Source organism: Dipteris shenzhenensis, chromosome 1, assembly GCF_047967505.1.
Source record: "Dipteris shenzhenensis isolate YYH24624 ecotype China chromosome 1, Dip_SZ_1.0, whole genome shotgun sequence".
Classification (NCBI taxonomy): domain Eukaryota; kingdom Viridiplantae; phylum Streptophyta; class Polypodiopsida; order Gleicheniales; family Dipteridaceae; genus Dipteris; species Dipteris shenzhenensis.
In genome coordinates this window covers 22,839,385-22,861,313 of record NC_141596.1, presented here as the reverse complement: position 1 = coordinate 22,861,313, position 21,929 = coordinate 22,839,385, and the positions used below count along the sequence as shown (strand labels likewise).

The 21,929-nt window shown below is 44.6% G+C and overlaps 1 protein-coding gene across 2 annotated transcripts in view; it reads left to right on the top strand.

Moving 5' to 3' along the window:
- The window catches only part of LOC147905554 (diacylglycerol O-acyltransferase 1-like), a 124,109-nt gene that overhangs the window by 73,595 nt on the left and 28,585 nt on the right, over positions 1 to 21,929 (top strand). For both annotated transcript variants that reach the window (XM_087373278.1, XM_087373269.1), the window contains exons 7-9: positions 1,129 to 1,252; positions 5,225 to 5,323; positions 5,514 to 5,615. In XM_087373278.1, coding sequence (XP_087229404.1) covers positions 1,129 to 1,252; positions 5,225 to 5,323; positions 5,514 to 5,615 — 325 coding nt within the window. The remainder of the gene's footprint in view (positions 1 to 1,128; positions 1,253 to 5,224; positions 5,324 to 5,513; positions 5,616 to 21,929) is intronic.

Here is a 21,929-nt window from a genome sequence, read left to right as displayed (position 1 = left end):
AGTGAATCAAATATGGGACATTGATGATCGAAATTGTGAAATTGAATATAATTGAAGAATTTGCTTTACTTTGAATCTTAATGGGTTTTCTTGGGCCAAGATTGACCTCATGAGAACCCACTTAATGCATGCTAGAATCGATTGTGTCAAATTGTGATGAAGTGGACTAATCATCTCCACAAAACAGAAGAATTGCACCTTTTGACCCTGATTGTGCTCCATTCTTCCTTTAAAGCATGGTGCTGGATTTTGCACATAGTTTGGAAGCCTATTTCTAACAATGCGGCATCTTGAAGTACATCATCTTGCATTAATACTTATGTAACCTCTTTGAGACACATTTCGACCGAATACAATACAACTAGCACTACCAACAACTAAGAGGCTTCCAAAGAGGTGAAAGTGCGTCAAAGAGGGTCCATGCACGGTCATGGTCACCAAGCAATAGAATTATTGGTGCACCACCTTCACTTCTGACATGGACAATGCAAAAGGAAGTAAATTTGACATCTCTTGAAACAACAAAAAGGCAGCCTCACATGACAGAGATTCCCCCCCCCCCCCTTCTCATTCGATGTCCTCTATTGGCATTTCAAGTAAAGTTTGTTGATACATTCATTATCTTTTCTCAACCTGATCAATATGCCATCATTTTACAAGGTAGAATTTTAACATATACTCATGGGATGAAACCATTTCTAGGCAACATCCAACTTTCCCCTGCCCTCTTACTCCAAATTATGGAGCTTTGTTCGACCTTTGTTCCTGTTACCATTCCTTCTGTCCTGGGATGATAATTTTATCATGGACATATTGGTGCCCTTATCAACCTGCTAAACACTTTTTGTCCTCATTTTGGGTGATAACTGGTCCTTGTAGGTGTTCATATGCTGTTCTAATCTTGTATCGAGAGGAGCTGTAATAAAGCTCTACTTATCAAGCAGACATTTACTTCCTGTCTTAGGATAATGGCTGCTCAAACCAATGATTTAAATTTCAACACCTTTCATACAGAAGATATTTTGTGTTATGTGTACATTTGTTTTTCTTTTATCTTCCTGCTCACTATTGGGATCGAATATTCTGTTGTAAACTTTAATATTGAAGTCATTCTTCTTACAATTACAGGGTACACTCAGCTCTGCTGTCAGGCCTCTTCCTCATGTTGTTTTCAATCACTTGCTGGATGAAGCTAGTCTCATATGCACACACCAATTATGATCTTAGAACGTCGGCATCGAAAGGTGAGAAGGTACATGTGATAACTTTATTGTTGTCCTTTCGTAGAGGATAAGCACATGTGCTTGTACGTTGTCATGGTTCAAAACTGACGCTCATTTTCTTGATTTGCATCTGAGCCAATCATACAAACAATCTTTGATAGTCAAATTAGGGAAAGAACAAGCTTATGAGTGATTGAATCACCAAGGCATGTAAATTTGTGCCTTTTCTGGTCCTGAAGGCCGTTTGCCTTGACACTGCGAACATGTTGCTACACAATGTCACGCCATAATCTCTCTTTATGTACAGCACTCAATCAGTGCTACTCCTAGGGGAGTAGGTATTTTGATGCACCAACACTAGTCTTGGTAAGTGTAATTGACAGGCATCTTGTTTATGAACCTGTGCCAGGAAACATAGTGATTTGTGTTTTTACTATTTCAGTAAATGCAAGACTTCTGCTGCAGGTGTTTGACTTGAACATTCTAATGAAGGTATATTGAAAGGATGTGAATCCCTTAAACTTCCCCAGTTGCCTCATGCTGATGCCCCTGCTGTTCTGTTAGCACCAACCACCCTCACACCATAATAGCGCAGCCATTCCACTCAGCTTGACTCTATGCAGTCTTCCAGATGCTACTCTTTCACCTTTTCACCTCAGCTGACCATTGTTGAGCTCATTTTAACACCATCTGCCTCGCCATCGTTCAGAATGCCCATGCCCTGATTTCTGCCTAGCCTGCCCATACCTAAAAGGGTCCAACAAAAATCTCATTTGGAGCAAATAGAACATGTAATTTAATGTGATTTTCATCGGGATTGATAAAAATAAAGCTCTTTATGTCTACTGAATCTTTTTGCGATGAAATGTTCCTTTATGAATATATCAAAAACTGAAAAACTGCTTGCTATCTTTTTATCTGAAGGTTTTTTTGATATTCTGATAACTTCATAAGAAATAATCCTATAAGCATCACCTAACTCATGGCTTTATGAGATGTTTAATTTGCCTTGAGAAAGACAAAAAAAATCATGAAATTGATATTTCTTTACAAAAACCAGTCCATCTATTTTGTCAAGCATTTAGAAGTGAACCTAGTGGTTTTTGCAATGGTGAAATAAACACCACATGCAGAAGTATTTCATGCTGCCACCAGCGATCCGCTCCTGGATCTCAATACCTGCCCTCTATCCCCAGCTGTTCATGCCCCTTCCTTTCGTTGGAAGATGAGTTTTTTGACTTCCCGTTGTTAGCGGTGTGGTCTTTTCTTTGTGTGACAGTTAACTCTGCTTGACGTTCTTAGCTCCTCTTCTATGCACCTACACAAAGCAAGAGAGAGTTCAATACCTCGCTATTTGGAAAGTGCCTAGGCCTATCATTTTGGTTAAAGGATATGAGTATCCTTCAAAGGACATGCGTCAATGCAGGTAGCATGACATATGCATCTCACACCTAGACACCTTGCCTAGATTGCCTTATTCCCAAGTGGGGGGATGGAGCCAACATTCAACAGTGGAGATAGATCCCCCTCCTAGACATAGCCAACAAGCTCCTTGATAAGGTCTTGAGTCTGTGTCAATATCCCTCTCCCAAGTCGTTATCCATGGCATACGCAACATTGTCACGCCAGCCCTCCCATATCCCAACGTGCTACTGCAAACCCCTCCTGTCTCGAAGTACTGGTGCTGGATTGATGGTCTAGTCCTTGCCCAGGCGAGCCACTACTTTGATCCTCTGCCACTCAAGCAAGTCAAGGGCTGCCTCCATCTTTGGGCCCCTACGTGTCTCTGGCTGAAGAAGACCTCCTGCCCTGCTCTGTATTGCATGGAGTGGAAGGATTCAAGGGCTGGGTGCAAATACTGAATCCATAGGGGCACCCCTGTCCTAAAGAATTGTCCATCCTATTGCGGGGGGCTAAGGCTCTATGTATCCCATCCCACCAAGACTTTGGGATGGTGGCCTCTATCTCTAGCATCCGCGTGTCTTTCCTCCTCAAGTGAACAAGCCAGTTCACCTTGTCATAAGCCTTCTCAAATTCCAAGAGAAGGGTTGCGATAGGTTGATACTCTCTTGGGCCTCCAAAAACTGAAGATATTGTCAAGAATGTTGCGTTTGTAAACAAGACCTGTCTGTGTGTCGTGAATGCCATTGTCGAATGCATGAATGGTATCCCCTCTCCTCTCCTCTCCTCGGGATCAAGCAAATCGTATGAATGCGTTCCAAGAGGACACTGTCAATCTGTCCTTGCCAGGACACTTATGTGAGAGGAGAGGGCCTTGAGGGCTTCCATGAGCTCATCTGTGCCATGGATTTATAGGTAGTTGGCATTTGAATGACCTGTCCTTACTTAGGTGCAGAAAATACTTTCTATAGAAGGCCATCTTGTTCTCATGTAGCTGTGGGGGGGCGTCCATATATTATGGATGTATGTCTGCCATAGGTCGTCTTGGATGATTTGATGAGTTTCTTGTTGTGTCATTTGAAGGAAAGGGGAGTACTAACAGTACAGATGTGAGGGTAAATGATGGGTAGACATGCCCTGTGAGACTTGTGCATATCAATGCTGGTCAGTTTGCAGCCATTGTAGTCTTTGTTGGTGTGCATCTGTCTAGCTGAACATCTTGACTCGGTCCAGATAGGTAATGATCTGGAATGGGGCATTTGTGTGGAGAGGTCTTGCTGCAAACTCTGCTAGGATGATGTCATGTGGAGTACAAAATTGCTTCCCTTGGACCATACGAGATAGCATCATGACTTGTAGTCTCTTGAAATCAGTCCAATCATCCTCTTTGAGGTCTAGTGCTCAAAAAGCCCCTGAATGAAGGCCTTATGGACATCCACAGCAGCAATATACTCTCTGTTCCTAGTGTCGGGCCTCCTCTATGAGGGCTCTAAGGGTGAAGATGTGATCCAATGTGGATCATTCTTGTCTAAAATGTGCCTGTTCAGTCGCTTGCATACCTACGTGCTCAGCATGCTCATTGACGTGTATCTCAAGTGCTGACTTAATAGTTTCTCATGACATGCTCGAGCAAAGCAGGTCCTCTATGATACAGGTCTTTGAGGGCTTCCTGTGTGACCTGATGGGGCAAGTTATCACGGCATAACTCCTTGCTAGAGCTTTGGCAAATATCGTTCAGGATAGATAGCTACAAAGTAGCCTTCATAATTCTAGGTAGCTACAAACTAGCTTCCAAAGTAGGTAGCTCTAAACCACTAACTAGGTATCTGCAAACTAGCTTTCTCTTGCATAGGTCTTTGCAATTTAGGTTGTCGATAGTTGGTTATGTACAACCTAGCTAGCCACAAAGTAGCCATCTACAAACTAGGAATCTCCAAACTAGGTACCTACTAACTAGCTACTTGCAAACTAGCTGCATGCAAATGCAAAGTAGCTATTTGCAAACTAGGTTTGTCCAACTAGCTAGATCCAAACTATGTACCTTCAAAGTAGTTATCTGCAAACTAGCTAGCTCCAAACTACACCAGCTAACTTCAAACTAAGTCCAAACTAGTAAGTAGTTTGCTATCTCAAACTAGGTAGCTCCAAACTTGCTATTTGCAAACTAGTTAGCTCCAAACTAACTACTAGCAAACTAAGTCCAAACTAGTATTTCGTTAGCTAGCTCCAAAGTACCTAACAACAAACTAAGTCCAAACTAGTATTTTTGTGTTCTTATTGATCTTAAGTGACAATTGGGATAGAGACATTCATGTCCTGCCTCATGAGCAGGTTGGGGAGGTTATGGACTGAAATTTACCTCTCCCCCTATGGCATAATTGTTTTTGTGAATGTTTGGGATAGGGATAGGTCTCCCACCTCTGATGTAATGGGTACTTTATTATTTTGGATTGAATATATTTATTTTTTCAGTATACAATGTTTCGGCTTCATTCTCACTACCTTTTCTGATACTGCATGGAGCGTGCCTCTTTTTCTGTATATAATTTTCCATCTGTGCTGGTTGGTTTGATACCTCAAAGGCTTTGTCACATGGACAGGAAGACTTGCCTTTGGAATTGACTGAAGTTCAATATCCCGACAACATCATGATACGAAACCTTGCATATTTTATGGTGGCTCCAACATTATGCTACCAGGTAAGGGTCACTATTCCTTTGTTTGTATGCGATTAACCCAAATGATTTGAATAGATTCAAAGCAATTGCAGGACGTTTCCATGTACAGCTGTATAAATTTAAAGAAAACTGGTGTGTCTGTTGATGTTGGGGTATTTATGGTACTTTTCTCGAAGCATAATGTGGAATTTTCACCTCTATTTGTTGACAGATCAGCTATCCACGGACGGAAAAGATAAGGAAAGGCTGGGTACTCGTTCAGCTACTCAAGCTGATTGTTTTCTCAGGGTTAATTGGGTTTATAACAGAACAGGTTAGCAGTGGTGTCCTTCCAGGGTTCATACAGATGTCTCTCTCTTTCTTTCTTAAAAAAGGGTTAAAAAATTTCTTGATTGGAAGATACTTGATTAGACCATTTGTGTTTCTCAAAACATACTTGAGTATTTCCGCACCTGCTTTTCCCCCTGCATTTGTTCTTTGATATTTTCAGTGAGCAGTTGAAATCATAAAAGTCTGTAGAAAATGGTTAGTAAGTTTATATGGATCATGTTTGTTTGTATTGACATGTTGGTGCTATCTCTTGTTATGAATAGTCTGCCCTAAACAAATGGAGGTAGTCTGCCCTATACAAATGGAGGCTTAATAGAAATTCGGTATGACAGTCTGCCTATCAATTTACAAAAGCCATCATACAAGGGGCATGCACATGTTTTTGCGAGCATCGATAGGATACCAAGTGTCACCACAATGTAAATATCCTAAGTCAAAGTACAGTTGACCATTTATCTTATCATAATTAAAGAGTTTTCATGTGTGTTAACTATGGTCAAAGAATTGACTACAGTCAAAGATGCTTGACTCTGGTCAAGTGAGCTGGACTTCGGTCAGGGAGACTTGGTTTATTACCAAGAGGGTTAATTGCGATTAACCATAGAACCACAGAGTTGACTACGGTCAGAGAGTGTCGACTTCGGTCAACGAGACTTGGCATGTGCCAAGAGGGTTAACTACAGTTAACCAAGTTGTGCCAGCTTCGGTTGGAGAGACTTGGCCATAATTAAGGCGCCACAACCATTGGTCAAAGCCCCTTAATTATGACCAAGAGGGTTGACTTTGATCGACCAAGAATTGTGTTCTATGTTCTGTTCACATGTTTGTTCAATGGGGACGCCCACCTGTGACTAGGATTAGTCCACAGTTTATTATTTGCATGCAAAGCGCTAACAATTAATGGGTGCCATGGTGGTGCGCTTTAATCAATTGTTGCAGGTACTATGAGGGGCTAAAGACCCAAGTAATTTGGAGCGTAGCGAGTATTTCGGAGGCCACCCGTGTGACCAAGTGCTACGAAGACCCCAGAAATTGCCCTTAGAGGCATGTAATAGGACTTAGTCTAGATTTTAGACAAGTGGCATGTTGCCATTTTGGAATGAGCTTGAAGCTCTTGTAAAATGAATTCACGTTTTGAATTTGCAATAGGCAGCTCTACGTTGAACTCTTGTACTCATATCTCTTGATGAATAAAAATCTTTGGGGGGGTCCAGCCCGACGATTGTCCTAGGCCCTAGTGTATCAGTAGAGAGAGGGAGAGCAAGAGAGAGAGTGTTTGCAGAGTGTTTTGTTAATGAAGATTGCATTGGTATCAGAGCTTTGGTTCGCTGCCTTTAAAGGCAGGGGTGGTCTGAGGAAAAACGTGAGAATAGGATGAAACAACGGTAATGAATGGCCGTCCCAAAAGCTTGCATGAAGGCCATGCTAATGGCGAAGGAAATGTCTACGCGATGTCTCTGATGGAGGTTTTCAGATGACATGTGAGTATAGGAGTAAAGATCTATGTTGAGGGCTGGTGCACTGGAAGAAGCGCTGCCTATTTCTCGTGCGATAGCAAGCAATTGACGTGGAAATAGGCTGTGCACGAAATTAGCAACGTGACCGGCTATTGGTGTTGCTCCAAAGATGGTCGACTTTTATTCTATTTTTCTCTATCGTTGAAGTAACGTCAACCAGAAGAGCTGAGCCAGTTGCATAACCACGGAGGCTTCGTTGAGCTTAAGGTGTACGCAAGAGGGGGGGCAAAGGAAATTTGCGTTGAAGCGCAGTTCCATTACCCTCTACGATTCCGCCTCTGTTCAACCCCAGCAATCAGCTTTCTGTAACCTTAGCGACCGGAGACTCTTTCTCAAGGTTGGTGCACATGGAATTGAGGTCGATGGCAGCATCTGACGGAGGATGGTGTCAATGATTTTAACGTGCGGAGACACCTTAACGCATAGTGACTTTCTCACGAAGGCGCAGGCGTGTTATTTGATAGAGATGCCGACGGAGATCACCGGCGCGGGCTGTGAGAAAATGCAAGGGTCATTTTTTTGACAGAGGACATGTGATCTGGACACGTGGCACACAGGCAAGCAAAGTGTGCTGACGTGGTAGGTAGCTGTATTGATGATGTGGCATATGCACATGACACGTGGCACATAGCTAGGGCTTGCTGAGGTGGCAGTACACGTGGCAGCCAGCTCAGATGCTGACGTGGCACTGACACGTGGCAGACAGGTGGCTAACCCGTGGTTAGTGTAACTTTGGTTAGCTGGACTCTGGTCAGAGGTCCAATTAGTTGGCCTAACTAAACTAGACTGGAACCAGGTTTGACCAACTCACTCTGGGTATAGTTAACCAGACTATTACTGGTTAACCAGACCACAGTGGGTTGAGTTCAGTTGGGAGCCAACCAAACCAGAACAGAACTAGTCTGGTTAGTGTAACCAGCCAGTTAACCATCCAGTTACTGTCCACGAAAAAAAAAAGAGTTGCAGAGACAGTTTTGGCCATCAATTTTCACTTATCTGTCAGACTTTTTCCTGTCAGAAAAACAGCAGAAAAGCAGAGAAATCAGAGATTTGCACACTCACAATGGATCTGTTTTTCCCCTTTTTCACTGCTCAAAGGCATACAGTTTTGAGTTCATTTGCAATAGCCAGAAAAGAAGCATACAGTTTTTTGAGTTCATGCTTTGGGCTGACAGCCCGTTACTGGTACAAATTGTGAATTCAATACACCTCTTGTTGAGGTATTTCTTTTGGGAAAGCAAAGGCTGAGTGCATCAGTTGCATACACAGTGTGTGTGAGAGTTGTAGATCTCAGACAAGTTGCAGAGATGGCTTCACAACAGCATGCCCAATCATCCCATGAGGGAATGACAGAGTCTAACCAGGTACAGCAAGCTGAGGCTGTACAGATAAATAAAGAGAATGCCTTTAGAGAGTTGATTACTCAGTTGGGAGAGGCAACAAGCGATCCCTTGTTTCGCAGGATGGTACAACCTCTTTTTGAGGGAAAGCCGGAGAAGCCTCCCTTTGGAGAAGATTAGGAAGAAGTGGTGGGTAAAAAGAGGAAAAGAGCAGGTTCTCTTCGCAAGAAGAAGAAGGCGAAGTATCATCACAGTTCATCGAGTTCGTCTGCATCTTCTAGCTCTACCTCTTCATCCTCGACATCACCTCCTTCTTCGGGATCTTTAGAGTTAAAGAAGAAAAAAAGGAAGAAGAAGAAGAAGAAGAATTCCAACAGGAAGGCAGAGACTAAAGAATTCAAGGACGGTGGGAAGTCGGTAAGATTTGCCACTTACAATGGCTAGTATGGTCAAGTTGAAAAGGCTATGCAGTTCATAAGGCAGTTTGATGCTGCCTTCAGCTTGGAAAATTTCAGTGAATCCTCAAAGCTTCGTATGGTTGGTTTACACTTGACTGGTATAGCCAGTACATGGTGGATAGCTAAAACAGCCAACTATGTAGCCCCCAAGAAATGGAAGGACTTTAAGAAAGCTTTCTATAAACAGTTTATTCCAAAACAATTTTGGGATCATGTCCTTCTGGGTTGGGCGAGCATTCATATGGAAGCACAAGATACAGTTGAGTCTTACAACCAGAAATTTTGGGACGCATACTTGCAGGTTTCGCCTTTCAAGAATATTTCTAACAAGACTCAACTCAAAAAGTACAAGGTAGGACTCACTCCAAAGATACAGGCCCAAGTAAACACCAAAGATATTAAAGAAATATCAGATCTTATGCATTCAGCCAATGTGGCTAGTCTCATATACATGCAGGATTCTACTAGTGTACCTTCACTACATGCAGGATTAATGGGGGATAAAAAGCCAGCGACCCCCAAGTTTGAAAGAAGAGAGTTTTCCAAGGCTGAGAAGAGGGGATTTCAGCCTCAGGCCTAGGGGAAACCAAGTTTTCAAAAGCCCTATAAGGGCAGACCCTGAACAAATTGAAACTTTCAGGAAAGAGGGTAAATGCTTCAGGTGCGGCAAAGAGGGGCATGTGGCTGCCCTGTGCCCAGAAAAGCCTTCAACTTCGAAGGGAAAAGATGCAGAGAAGCCACGGGGACTGCAAAAGCCAATGGCAGGAGGAATTCCTGACATACTGGATCATGTTTCAAACCTAGAAGAATGAGAATTGCTGCTATCATGGGGCAAAGTCAGAGACCAGCAAGTGCTGATTTTATTTGATCCAGGGGCTATAGATAACTTTATATCAGAGGATCTAGCCTTGAGGCTGGGATTAAAGACGGAGGAGTTGGGCAGGGCTTTGGATGCCGATCAGATGTTCTGTGGGAACCATGTGCCAGTCACTCCCTTGATAGGGAAGCTCCGTCTTCATGTACATAGTTATGTGGATTAGGAAGACTTCTTCATTTCTCCACTGAAACATCATGATGTAGTTTTGGGTATGCCTCGGTTTCATTGCAAGGGAGTGAAGTTGACTCTTCCTGAAAGAGTGCTAGAGTTTGTACATAGGGGCAAAGGACATCGTGTGGTTGCTAGGAATAGAGGGGAAACTATTCCCATTGTATCAAATAGTTATGTTGGAAAAGAAATAAAGTCTACAGTTTCAGCTTACATGGTTTTTGTAAAAGAGAAAGATATGGAAATATATGCTGAAATAAGTGAGGCAGATCTGAATAAATTTCAGTGAGAGACATGAGGATCATGGCATAGAACTCATTCTTGGCAGCGAGCCACCCAATAGGCCCCCATACAAAGTTAGTGCAACTCAACGAGAGGAGATTATGACTCAAGTCCAGGACTTGTTGTCCAAGGGGCTGATTCAGCCCAATTCTTCTCCTTTTTGTTCCCTTGTACTACTAGTACAGAAGAACGATGGCTCATTCCGTATGTGCATCGATTACCGCGCATTGAATAAAATGACCATCAAGAATAGATTTCCTATTCCGCACATTGATGATGTGTTGGATCAGTTAAATGGAGCTTTAGTTTTCAGCAAGATAGACCTAAAGAGTGGCTATCACCAACTGAGGATATAGCCTCAGGATGTGCACAAGACAGCGTTTCGCACTACTTTTGGGTTGGATGAGTATCTGGTGATGCCTTTTGGATTGACAAATGCCCCAGCTACTTTCAATAGGATGATGTATCATATCTTCTGACCCTACAGACAGTTCACTGGTACCTTCTTCGAAGAAGAGCACAAGGAACATCTTGCTATAGTGTTTCAAGAGCTGAGAAATCATCAGCTCTATGCAAACAGCAAGAAAAGTGAATTCTTCTTGGAAGAAATCCATTACTTGGGGCATATAATATCCAAAGATGGGATACGGATGGATCCGGAAAAGATTTGTGCCATTCAGGAATGGCCAGAGCTGAAAACTGTGGATGAAGTTCGAAGTTTCCTAGGCCTGTGTTCTTACTACAGAAGATTTATCAGGCATTTTGCGGATATAGCCGCTCCACTCCACGATCTTACTTAGAAAAATGCAGCTTTCAGATGGGGAATTCCACAAAAGACAACATTCACCACACTCAAAGAAAGGCTGACCATAGAGCCAATCTTAATAGTTCCAGATTTGTATCAGCCATTTGATGTCGATTGTGATGCTTGTGGGGAATGTGTTGGGGCTGCATTGCATCAGAATGGTCATGTAGTGGCTTATGAGAGCAGGAGAATCCGGGATGCAGAGAGATATGTGGGAATCTATGAGAAAGAGTTATTGGTTGTAATTCATGCCATCCATACATGGAAGCATTAGCTTTTGGGTGCAGATTTTACAGTTAAAATAGATCACCAAAGTCTGGAAGCTTTTCAGTTGAGGTCAACTGAATAGAAGCCGAGGGGATGTCACCTTCTGGACCTGAGGAACAAGCCTACAACACTGCTGATATTTCTGGTCTATCCCTCCATGAAGTGATAGATGAAGAGTGGGCTTTCTATAAGTCATGTGTGTTAGGTACTCTGCCTTGGGTAGTCTCCCTAAAATGATGTAATAATTTGTCATTTTGTGTACCTTGTCCTATAAAAGGCTCCACTTATTTCCATGTACCAAGTTAGGAGACAGGGGGGGGTTGTTATGTCTTTCCTTTATCAGGCCTGGCCAAGTTCCACGATGTTGGTGTACTCCCTAGACCTATGAGTTGGTCATGCATCCATGCTCAGATTTAAGTCTCTGATCACGTTGACACCTAAGCCATGAGAGTGCTTAGTTCAACCTCTGAATTATGCTCAGCTGTTAGCCTCTGAGATTGCCTGGGATGCACAGTCTGGATGATGTCATAGTCTCTCACCCTAGCTCCGAAGGGGAGTGTGTGTGGTCCTAGAGTCCTAGGAGTGTCCTATAGTTGTGTGTGTGTGAAGAGTCTTGAGGCCACTTGTGCCACCTCATGTGGTAGATGTGATTCCTCACCAAGATTAGAGGATCTAGATTCTCTTGTGTGTGACCTCATCTATGAGGTGTCTGTATGAGAAGATAAGGCTTGCCCAACCTATAAAAGAGGCTATGTACTTGCTGTGTTTTAATCTCATCAATCAATCCACATCAGTTCGTGCCTCAGCTCGTCTCCAATCATGTGTCTCTCACCTTCTCCCCGAATTCAACATCAAGCTCATTCCAAAATGGCAACATGCCACTTGGCTAAAATCTAGACTAAGTCCTATTACATGCCTCTAAGGACAATTTCTGGGGTCTTCATAGCACTTGGTCACACGGGTGGCCTCCAAAATACTCGCTACGCTCCAAATTACTTGGGTTTTTAGCCCCTCATAGGACTCACCACCATGGCACCCATTGATTGTTAGCGCTTTGCATGCAAATAATAAACTGTGGACTAATCCTAGTCACAGGTGGGCGTTCCCACTGAACAAACATGTGAACAGAACATAGAACACAATTCTTGGTCGACTGAAGTCAACCCTCTTGGTCATAATTAAGGGGCTCTAACCAATGGTTGTGGCGCCTTAATTATGGCCAAGTCTCTCCAACCGAAGCTGGCACAACTTGGTTAACTGTAGTTAAAGCTCTTGGTGCATGCCGAGTCTCATTGACCGAAGTAAACACTCTCTGACAGTAGTCAGCTCTGTGGTTCTTTGGTTAACCGCAGTTAACCCTCTTGGTAATAAACCAAGTCTCCCCAATTAAAGTCAGGCTAACTTGACCAGAGTCAAGTATCTTTAATTGTAGTCAATTCTTTGACCATTAAAAGAACTCTTTGACCATAGTTAACACATGAAAACTCTTTAATTATGATCAGATAAATGGTTAACTGTACTTTGACTTAGAATATTTACATTGTGGTGTAGCTTCATCATCTTTATCCTCACTCCGCTCTGCAACCAGATTGGCATGTTCTTTGGCTTGTACCTTTGCCCATTTCTTGAAGCAACAATCCTCTGGATGGCCAAGTTTCTGACAGTAATTACATTTAAGAGGTTTTCCGTTCTTCTTGGGCTTATTCTTGAGAAAGAATGCTTTGCCAGATTCGAAGGAAGATTCTGCTTTCTCTGTAAGCCTACGGTCCTCATCAATGAGATGCGCTACCATATCCTTAAAGCTCATATTGCGGCTGACTCTTAGGACATCAAGGATCTCATTGTACTTGGAAATGTCTTCAATACTGGAGAGAAGTACAGCAACTTGATCATTATCTTCAACAATGGCTCGGATGGCAGATAATTGTTGGAGAATTGACCCAAGATTGCTCAAGTGTTCATTGAGGGTTTCTGTTTCCTTCATCTTGAGCTTGAAGAATTTTTGTTTGAGAAATACTTTGGAATTATTGATCTTATTTCCAAACAAATTCTCTAACTTTTCCCAAACATCGTTTGCTGTCTTATCAAAATCCACATGGTGGATAAGGTTGTCAGCTAAAGCTAGGTCAATGATAGCCATTGCTTTATCATTTTGGTTCTCCCACCAACTGATTCTAGCATCATCTCTTTGCGGTTTTGGCTCCTTGCCATTGGTGATATTCCATATGCCTTCTCGCATAAGAAGAAGCCGGAGTTTTGTCTGCCAAGTTGGGAAATTGCTCCCTGAGAATTTCTCGATGAACGAGGAGTTTTTTATGCTATCCATTGGTGGGAAGGTCTTAGCTGTTATTACAGCCGTTGTCTAAATCCCTTACAATGTTTACTCAAATTTCAAGAAAGGCCCAAATTTTACATGGTAGAAGCTTCAATTATGCTAAAGGAAGACATAGGGCAGAAAAGCCCTAAATTTTTGGGTTAGGGTTGTACGGAAGATTGTATGCTGCAGGTGTAGTCGTACGGCAGGCAAGCCGTATAGGCTGTACGGCTGATTTGAAGTGGCGCAGATTTCGAGGCTGTACGGCTGATTTGAAGTGGCGCAGATTTCGAGGCTGTACGGCTGATTTGCAGTGGCGCAGATTTCGAGGCTGTTTGGTACGGGCCTGCTGTACGGCAAATCGTACGGCAGTACGGCAGATTGTACAATAGCTACAGAGGTCAGGTTTTACGGTGCAACAGTCCAGCCGTAGCACATGTCAATGTAGATCAGCTCCTTTATGCAGTTGCGGGCATCTTCTCAGTCAGCAGCTCACCACGCTTCCGCTGGAGGTAGTGTAAACTGAAGGTCCGGAGTTTGAGGCACCATCAGCGTTGAGCGAGGGAGCAGTTGCGAGAGAGGCTAAAGGTAGCGGGCAGAATGGCGCAGCGTAGGAGATAGTGGGCAGAATGGCGCAGCGTAGAGCAGAAGCGGGAGCACCAACGTGGGCTAGTAGAAGAGCGAACAGAGGCGGTAGCAGAGTGGCGCATGGCAACGAAGGATGGGCAGGATGCTTCAGCATGGCTCTGATACCAACTGTTGAATTCGGGGAGAAGGTGAGAGACACATGATTGGAGACGAGCTGAGGCACGAACTGATGTGGATTGATTGATGAGATTAAAACACAGCAAGTACATAGCCTCTTTTATAGGCTGGGCAAGCCTTATCTTCTCACATAGACACCTCATAGATGAGGTCACACACAAGAGAATCTAGATCCTATAATCTAGGTGAGGAATCACATCTACCACATGAGGTGGCACAAGTGGCCTCAAGACTCTTCACACACACACAACTATAGGGTTGCAAATTCAAAATGTGAATTCATTTTCCAAGAGCTTCAAGTGTTGAAATCGGAGTCCTAGTGTGTGTGGTCCTAGAGTCCTAGGACTGTAGGCAACTTTATGTTGAACTTTTGTACTCAGATTCTCTTGATGAATAAAAACCTTCGGGGGGGTCCAGCCCGACGATTGTCTTGGGTCCTAGTTATCCGTAGAGAGAGGGAGAGCAAGAGAGAGAGTGTTTGCAAGTGTTTGCAGAGTGTTTTTGTAATGAAGATGGCACCATGAGGTCATCATGATGCCAAAAAAGTGAACAATTGGAAGTCTTGTGCGTGAACATTGTTGGATTCAAGAGTCTAGACCTTGAAAGTGGAAGTAGAGCTTGAAGTGAACTATTTGGTGTGCTGCAGAAGCTAAAGTTAAGGAATTGGAATTGGAAATGGATGCAAAAAGATTGACAACCGACTTCACTGTAGCACCACTCCCTCCAGGAGCTGATCACACATACCTATTCTTCACTATTGCCACCCCACGCTTAGCCACACCACACACACCACATAGGAAGCACAACTGTTACGCTCTAGCCGAGGTAGCATGACCTCGGAAGAATCAGTCGACATTTCCCTTAAAGGATCTATCTCTGTAATATATGTGTTTGCGCTTCATGTAAATGATCGGGAGGGATTTAATGTCAAGGTCCTAGGTGAGGGCTGATAGCACCAGACTAGACAGATCTAAGACCAAGGGCCTAGTGCTAAGATTGTGCCTAGGGGCAAGGAATTTAATGCATCCGAAGAGAGGGGTGAAATGTTGCATTAGGAAGGCCCTATATGGATGACATGTGGCATCTAGATCTATCTAGGGAATTGGGGTTTACTGAGGCTAGTGAGAGAAGAGAAGATAATGATTCATGTGATTTTTGTAACGTAGATCTCTGTCTGCTCGTTAGCCTTAGCGAAATATGGCTGGGAGGAAATAAATGGTGCTACTCCCGTGATCGAATTAGAGAACAAACAGAGAGAGTGTGTGATAATTGGTATCAGAGCTGTAAGGTTGGCGGGAAAAAAAAATCTAGAAGGGATCTGTGGGTTTGGACGAGAAGCCCAACGTGAGCGTGAATTGAAAGACCTGCGGAGGAAATTTTGCGCTCTAGGCTGACAGCTTATCACAGGAGCGAACAAGATCAGAGCTCAAGGCTACGAAGAAGAGAGGCGTGAATTCAAGGTACAGGCTTAGACAGCCCGAGTGGCTGACGACGACTAGTGTCGGTGCTACGCTATGACGGACGGAAGGTTTGTCGACAACCTTCCCGCTGTGAGTCGTTGCTTGGGGGTCCCGTAAGGCAGCGACGGACTGCAAGTCTGGAGATAGGTGGTGAGGTGACGTAACGACGAAGCTGCTGACGATGCTCGTGATTGATGGCGCTCCCGTAATCTCAATGGGAAGCTCAGGCCAGGCGCGGAAAGGTGACGTGCATGGAGTGGGACACGCAGGCGTCTAAGGGGTGGAGCGCAGGTGTGACAATTGCTATCGTTGATCGCAACGAAGCTGTGCAGCGTGCTGACGACGAACAGAATTGGGCTCTTGACCTCCACGCGAAGGGCTAACCTGACGAAATACGGGCTGACCTGACGAAACACGGGCTGACCTGATCTCCACGCGACGGGCTGATCTGAAGTGATCAGAGAGCAGGCTTTAGGGACTCCATAATGTCGAATTTATAGACCAGGGAGCACTTTACCCATTTTCCCTTTTGTTTCTGTCATTTCTGTTTTGTTAGAAACAGATTCAGTTTGTGGGTTGCAGTGTGCATAAAGGGATAGCTAGTCCATATATAGACTTGTGGTTTATAGCAGGGACAGATTATGCCTGTGCATATGCCTGTGTGCTTCAGTCAGAGTTAGTTTGCAGGAATTTCCCTAGTATAGGGAAAAGCGCTATTTGGGTTATGCATGTGTCAAATGCCTAGTCAGTGTACATGTGGGATTGCAGGTATTCCCTAGTATAGGGAATTGTGTCAGAGTGTCAGTACACTGAATTGTGTCAGCTTCTTGTGAATACAGTGTTCTAGAGGTGTTTTAAAAAAAAAAAAAAAAAACCCAAAACAAAACACCTATTGAACTGAATGGAAGCAGAAGAAGGGGCTTCCAGAAGGGACCCTGGTGAGTCAGGAGTCCGGCCGACCCAGCAGGGATCGCGCCCAGTAGCTCACACTTTATCTGGCAGGATTGCATTGCTGGAGGATGCCTTGCAACAGTTGTTAGCGCAGCAATTACAAGCCAACGCAGGGCAATCTGAACTTAGGAGAGCGTTACAGAGTATGTCTGCCAGACCTTCTCGAGAAGAGAAGGGAAAGGCTCCAATGGAACTGGAGTCTAGTGTCCATACGGTCGAGCCTAGGAAGGCTAAAGTGCCAAATATTGCGAATTACAGACCGGAAAAGTATTCCGGCCGGATGAACGACCGTAGCTCCGATGTCATTGAGACCTGGTGACACAAATGGAACGAGGCGTTCGCCATTTGTGAAATCAGAAATGACATCAAAAAGATCCGCGAGGCCACCCACATGTTCAGTGAGGCAGCGGATCGGTGGTGGATTAAACAACAAAAAGATGGCATAGCATCCACTACCTGGGAGGGGTTTAAAAGAGAGTTCAGGAAACACTTCTTACCTCCTGACGAAGCATCCCGAGCTTGGGATCAATATAGGAACCTTCGTTAGAGAAATTTATCAGTGGCAGAATACACTGATAAGTTTCGAGAGAGTGTAATGAAGGTTGATGAACCCCTGCCTCAATCAATCCAAGTGAAAGATTTCATATTTGGATTGAATGATCGAATAAAAATGGAAGTTCGGGCTTAGTACGCGAACACGCTAGATGATGCAATAGCTATAGCCCTGAACTACGAGGATGCCAAGGGCAGCAAGCCAAGTGGGTTTGCACAGGTCGGAACCCAGTATGGGTATCCGAAGAAAGCTGGGTTTAAGAAGAAGTGGGCTAGTAGAGGGAGTGGTTCGCAGCCGAGTGGTCAAGCCAAGCAGGCGAGACCGGCTGAAACTCCTAAACCAAGTACCACCATTGGAGTGAAGAGGAAAGTAACCCCAATGGCAGCCTGGGCTTGGTCTAAATCTCCCTTGAACCCAGAACAGAGGGAAAAAGCGAGGAGAGAAGGCTTGTGCTTTGGTTGCCTTCAACCTCATCAGTGGAGAGATTGTCCACGTAATAAAGATCGTCGGATGGCTGAGATGGTGATCTCAGAGTGCGACGTGGAGATGCAGGGAAGTCCCAGAGCGGAAGAGATGCAGATTCAGCTAGCGGGATCTTCTCAGAGGTTAGTACCTTGTTTGTTCTGTGTGTCTGTTGCTAAGTTAGTGACGAGTGCACCTGATAACATCCTATCTAAGCCCGCAGCAACGGGGTATACAGCCTTCAATGATACGGAGTTAATTAAAATGAAAGGGCAAGTGGCCAGTCATGATGTCATTTTGTTGTTTGACTCAGCGTCAACTCACAATGTGATTAACTCCAAGCTCGTGAAGAGGCTGAAATTAAAGACAAGTCCATCTGACTATGCGTATACAGTTAGGATGGCAGATGGAAGTTCAACTGAAGTATGGGACCAAAGGGTTACCCAGTTGGAGCTTCGGATTCAGGACTATGCTGAGAAGCTTGATTTTGAAATGACCAAGCTTGCTCATGCGGATATAGCCCTGGGAATGGCGTGGCGTTCTAGGAAGAATCCAGCCATTGATTGGAAAAAGCACGTATATCAATTCAAGATGAATGATGTGCTTTATGTCTTGCGAGGTGAAAAAGATATACCTCAGGGACCGTTGGTTTCCGTGATGGAAATCAGAAAGGCTCAAGTAGAGTTTTTGTACCTTTGCACAGCATCGGTAGAGTCGGTGGATGATTCTTCGACTAGCACTGATGTTACGCAAAGTGGTGAGATGGCCAAGCTGGCTAATCTTATAACAGAGGAGTTCTCTGAATGTTTTAGGGATGAACTACCTTATGGGTTACCTCCAGAGCGGAAAGTTCAACATAAAATTGAACTGATCCCGGGGGCAGAACCTGTAAATAGACCTCCTTATAGAATGAGTTTTGCTGAAGAAGCGGAGGTGCGTAGACAACTGGAAGAATACCTCAAGTTGGGGCAGATTCAACCAAGTTTCTCACCTTTTGCTTCGCCAGTGATATTAAAGAGGAAAAAGGATGATACGTTTCGCCTCTGTATAGATTACAGAGCATTGAATAATATCACTGTTAAGCACAGGTATCCGATGGCTCGGATTGATGATTTGCTAGATGCATTACATGGACCCGTGATTTTCAGCAATGGGACTATGGATCACATACTCACACTCAGGAGTGTCATTGAGGAGGCCAGATCACGGAAGGAGAGGGTATATTGCTGCTTTGTGGATTTCTGAAAAGCCTTTGACATAGTACGTCGAGCTCGTCTCATCACACGCCTACAGACACTGGGATTTGATTAGGAGATCATCTGGGCAGTCATGGCACTTTATGAGAGGGTCTCAGGCCGAGTTCGAACAGGCGCATGTTGGACAGATGAGATCTTGAGTACCATAGGGGTCAAACAGGGTTGTCCCTTATCACCAACGCGTCTACATCGATGAGCTGGAGACTTTCATGGGGGCGTTTGGAGGGACCGGTTGCTCACCTGTCGGGATCATCATGAAGATTCTTCTTTATGCAGATGATGTGGCACTCTTGTCGTCCACACCCGAGGGGCTCCAGCGACACCTGGATGCACTGCAGGCTTTTTGTGTATCCCATGATGTGGAGGTTAACCTTGGCAAGACCAAGGTCATGATCTTTAATACCTCTCGAGCAATCATGCAACAGAAGCAGTTTACTTTCGGTGGGTCACTAGTTGAGATTGTATCCTCATATACTTACTTGGGGGTCATATTCTCTAGCTCGATCTTCATGATGAGACTAGTGATGCAGGCCAGATTGAGCAGAGGATACGCCTCACTGGCTCGGCTAGAGAGACAGTGCTTCCACTCACACTTTCAGGACCCTTGGACCAAGGCTCTTCTCTTCGACTCCTTGGTCTGATCAGCCGGTATGTATGGCAGCCCTTGTTGGGAACCTGACATGTCAGAGATAGAGTGGACACGGATGGAGCACTTGCAGATCCTCATGCTCTCACGGATGATCCGGGGGAAACCATTTGTACCACATCACATCATTCAAGCCGAGTTTGGTGCTTTTCCACTCCAGCTAGATGCAGCCTTTCAAACCACCACATATCTACATCGGGTTAGATCATATGGGGACTGCACATCAAGGAGACAGAGGTTGCCATGGTTAGCTCTCGATTCCATCGATAGGATACCTCCTTTTCAGTACAGTTTAGATGCCCCTCTGGTACTCCCACCCACCATCCCGATCAAGCCACACACCAACCAGGTCATTTGAGAGGATCTCTTGCAGCTACACACCTTTAGGACCTGGTTGGAGTCGAGGGAGCTTCCAGTGAAGCTGAGTTTCTACAGAGATCACTGTCTTTGTATTTCGGAGGAGGGATTCATCACACCACCAGGGTACATTGAGCTTCATATGCCTCACTCACTACGGATCTCCATCGGACAGTTTCGGGTATCATCACACCGCCTCCGCATAGGGAGCGGCAGAGCAGAGGGGATCCCTAGGGAGCATCGCATATGCATATTGTGCGACTGTCAGGAGGTTGAGTCGGAGGAGCATTTTATTTTCAGGTGCCCAGTGTACTACGAGATCCGAGGCCGCCACCACCGTCTCTCCAGAGACGGCTCCGGGCTCCTTTCCAGATTCCTCGCCTACCCAGATCAAAGATGCCTTGCGGCCTTCATTCACGAGGGGGTCCAACACAGAGAGTACTTACTCAGGCGATGGGGCTTGGCCACACCATCAGACACCTCTCAGCGCAGGATCACAGATTTCTTCCCATCGAGTGACATTGATCATCCAGTCTCTAGCCGCAGATGTGATAGAGACCCCGACCTGACGATCGTAGCACGACACACGAGACATTAAGGGGACACACATATCACTCTGGGGGACCTCCCGTCATTGTTTAGACTCGGGATACGTCCTGTGGGAGTCACGGTGGCTCTGGTCTTGCATCGAGCCTCCTCTAGGAGACCGAGATGCACGAGACTCCTTGACGGACGCCAGCACCCCATCACCGGCTATGCACCAGCCAGGGCGACATGACATACGAAGGATTACGTTCCGCTCCAGTCTTTTTTCTTTTCACTGTCATACTTTATGTATTTGATTATGTATGATCAGACTTAGGATTCAGCACGGGTGATGATGCTCGTTTTAGCAGCTCCACCTTACTGGGATTTGTATTAGGTTTTCTTTTAGTCTCATAGACCCATCGGTCTTCCGAAGACTCTAATAAAATTTCTTTCTTTCTTTCTTTTTGTTGACATTCTTTTTGTTCCACTATTAAGTATGTAAGAAACTCTAAGAGTAAAGCTCATGGGAGAAGTAAATCATGCAAGGCATGAGAAAACAAACACCTCGTAGGGCAAAATCAAGCTCGTGAGAGAGGCTAGAAAATATCCAAGGTTGAGGCTGAAGGTGCCACCTCACTCTTGTGGGGGTCTCTGAGAAGAATGGGGAGCCACTCCATTCCTTGAGGAAAACAGTCCTCCTAGTAGAGGCTGGCTGGGAAGGTCCCTACATGCTCCCCCGAATGGCCCCACCAAGGTGTGTACAATATTTATCGAAATACTGGCTATAGGGTGAACTTGGAAACCATCCAAGGCTTCTATGCATTTGGATCTCCTAATATTCCACTCCGCTATGCTTGCTAGAATCCCATGAATGTCCCATGAAGGATCCACAGAGGCATGTGCAGGTTTGTAAGGAGAGCCATGAATGTCATCTAGAGCATGACTCAACCAAGTGTCGTCGTAGTGAAAGCGCCCAAGAAGAGTCATGTCTCTCATTAAATACGTAAGGCCCTGAAAGAAAAAGCCAAGCTATCGAGCCGTAGGTCATGAAGGTGCTTAATAAGCTAGCAATCGCTTTCTAGATGATCCTTGCATGTCTATAGTCCCATAAGCAACGTTGAATGGACTCCTCAGTAGACACGCAATGAATACAAGTAAAGTTTGCTTGGAACACATGCCTCCATTGGTTCACTATAATCCCTCCATGTATAGAAAGCCAATAGAAAAGAGTGATTTTTCTATTCGTGAGGAATTTCTAGATCTCTTTCAAAAGGATTTCTGCAAGTAAGCA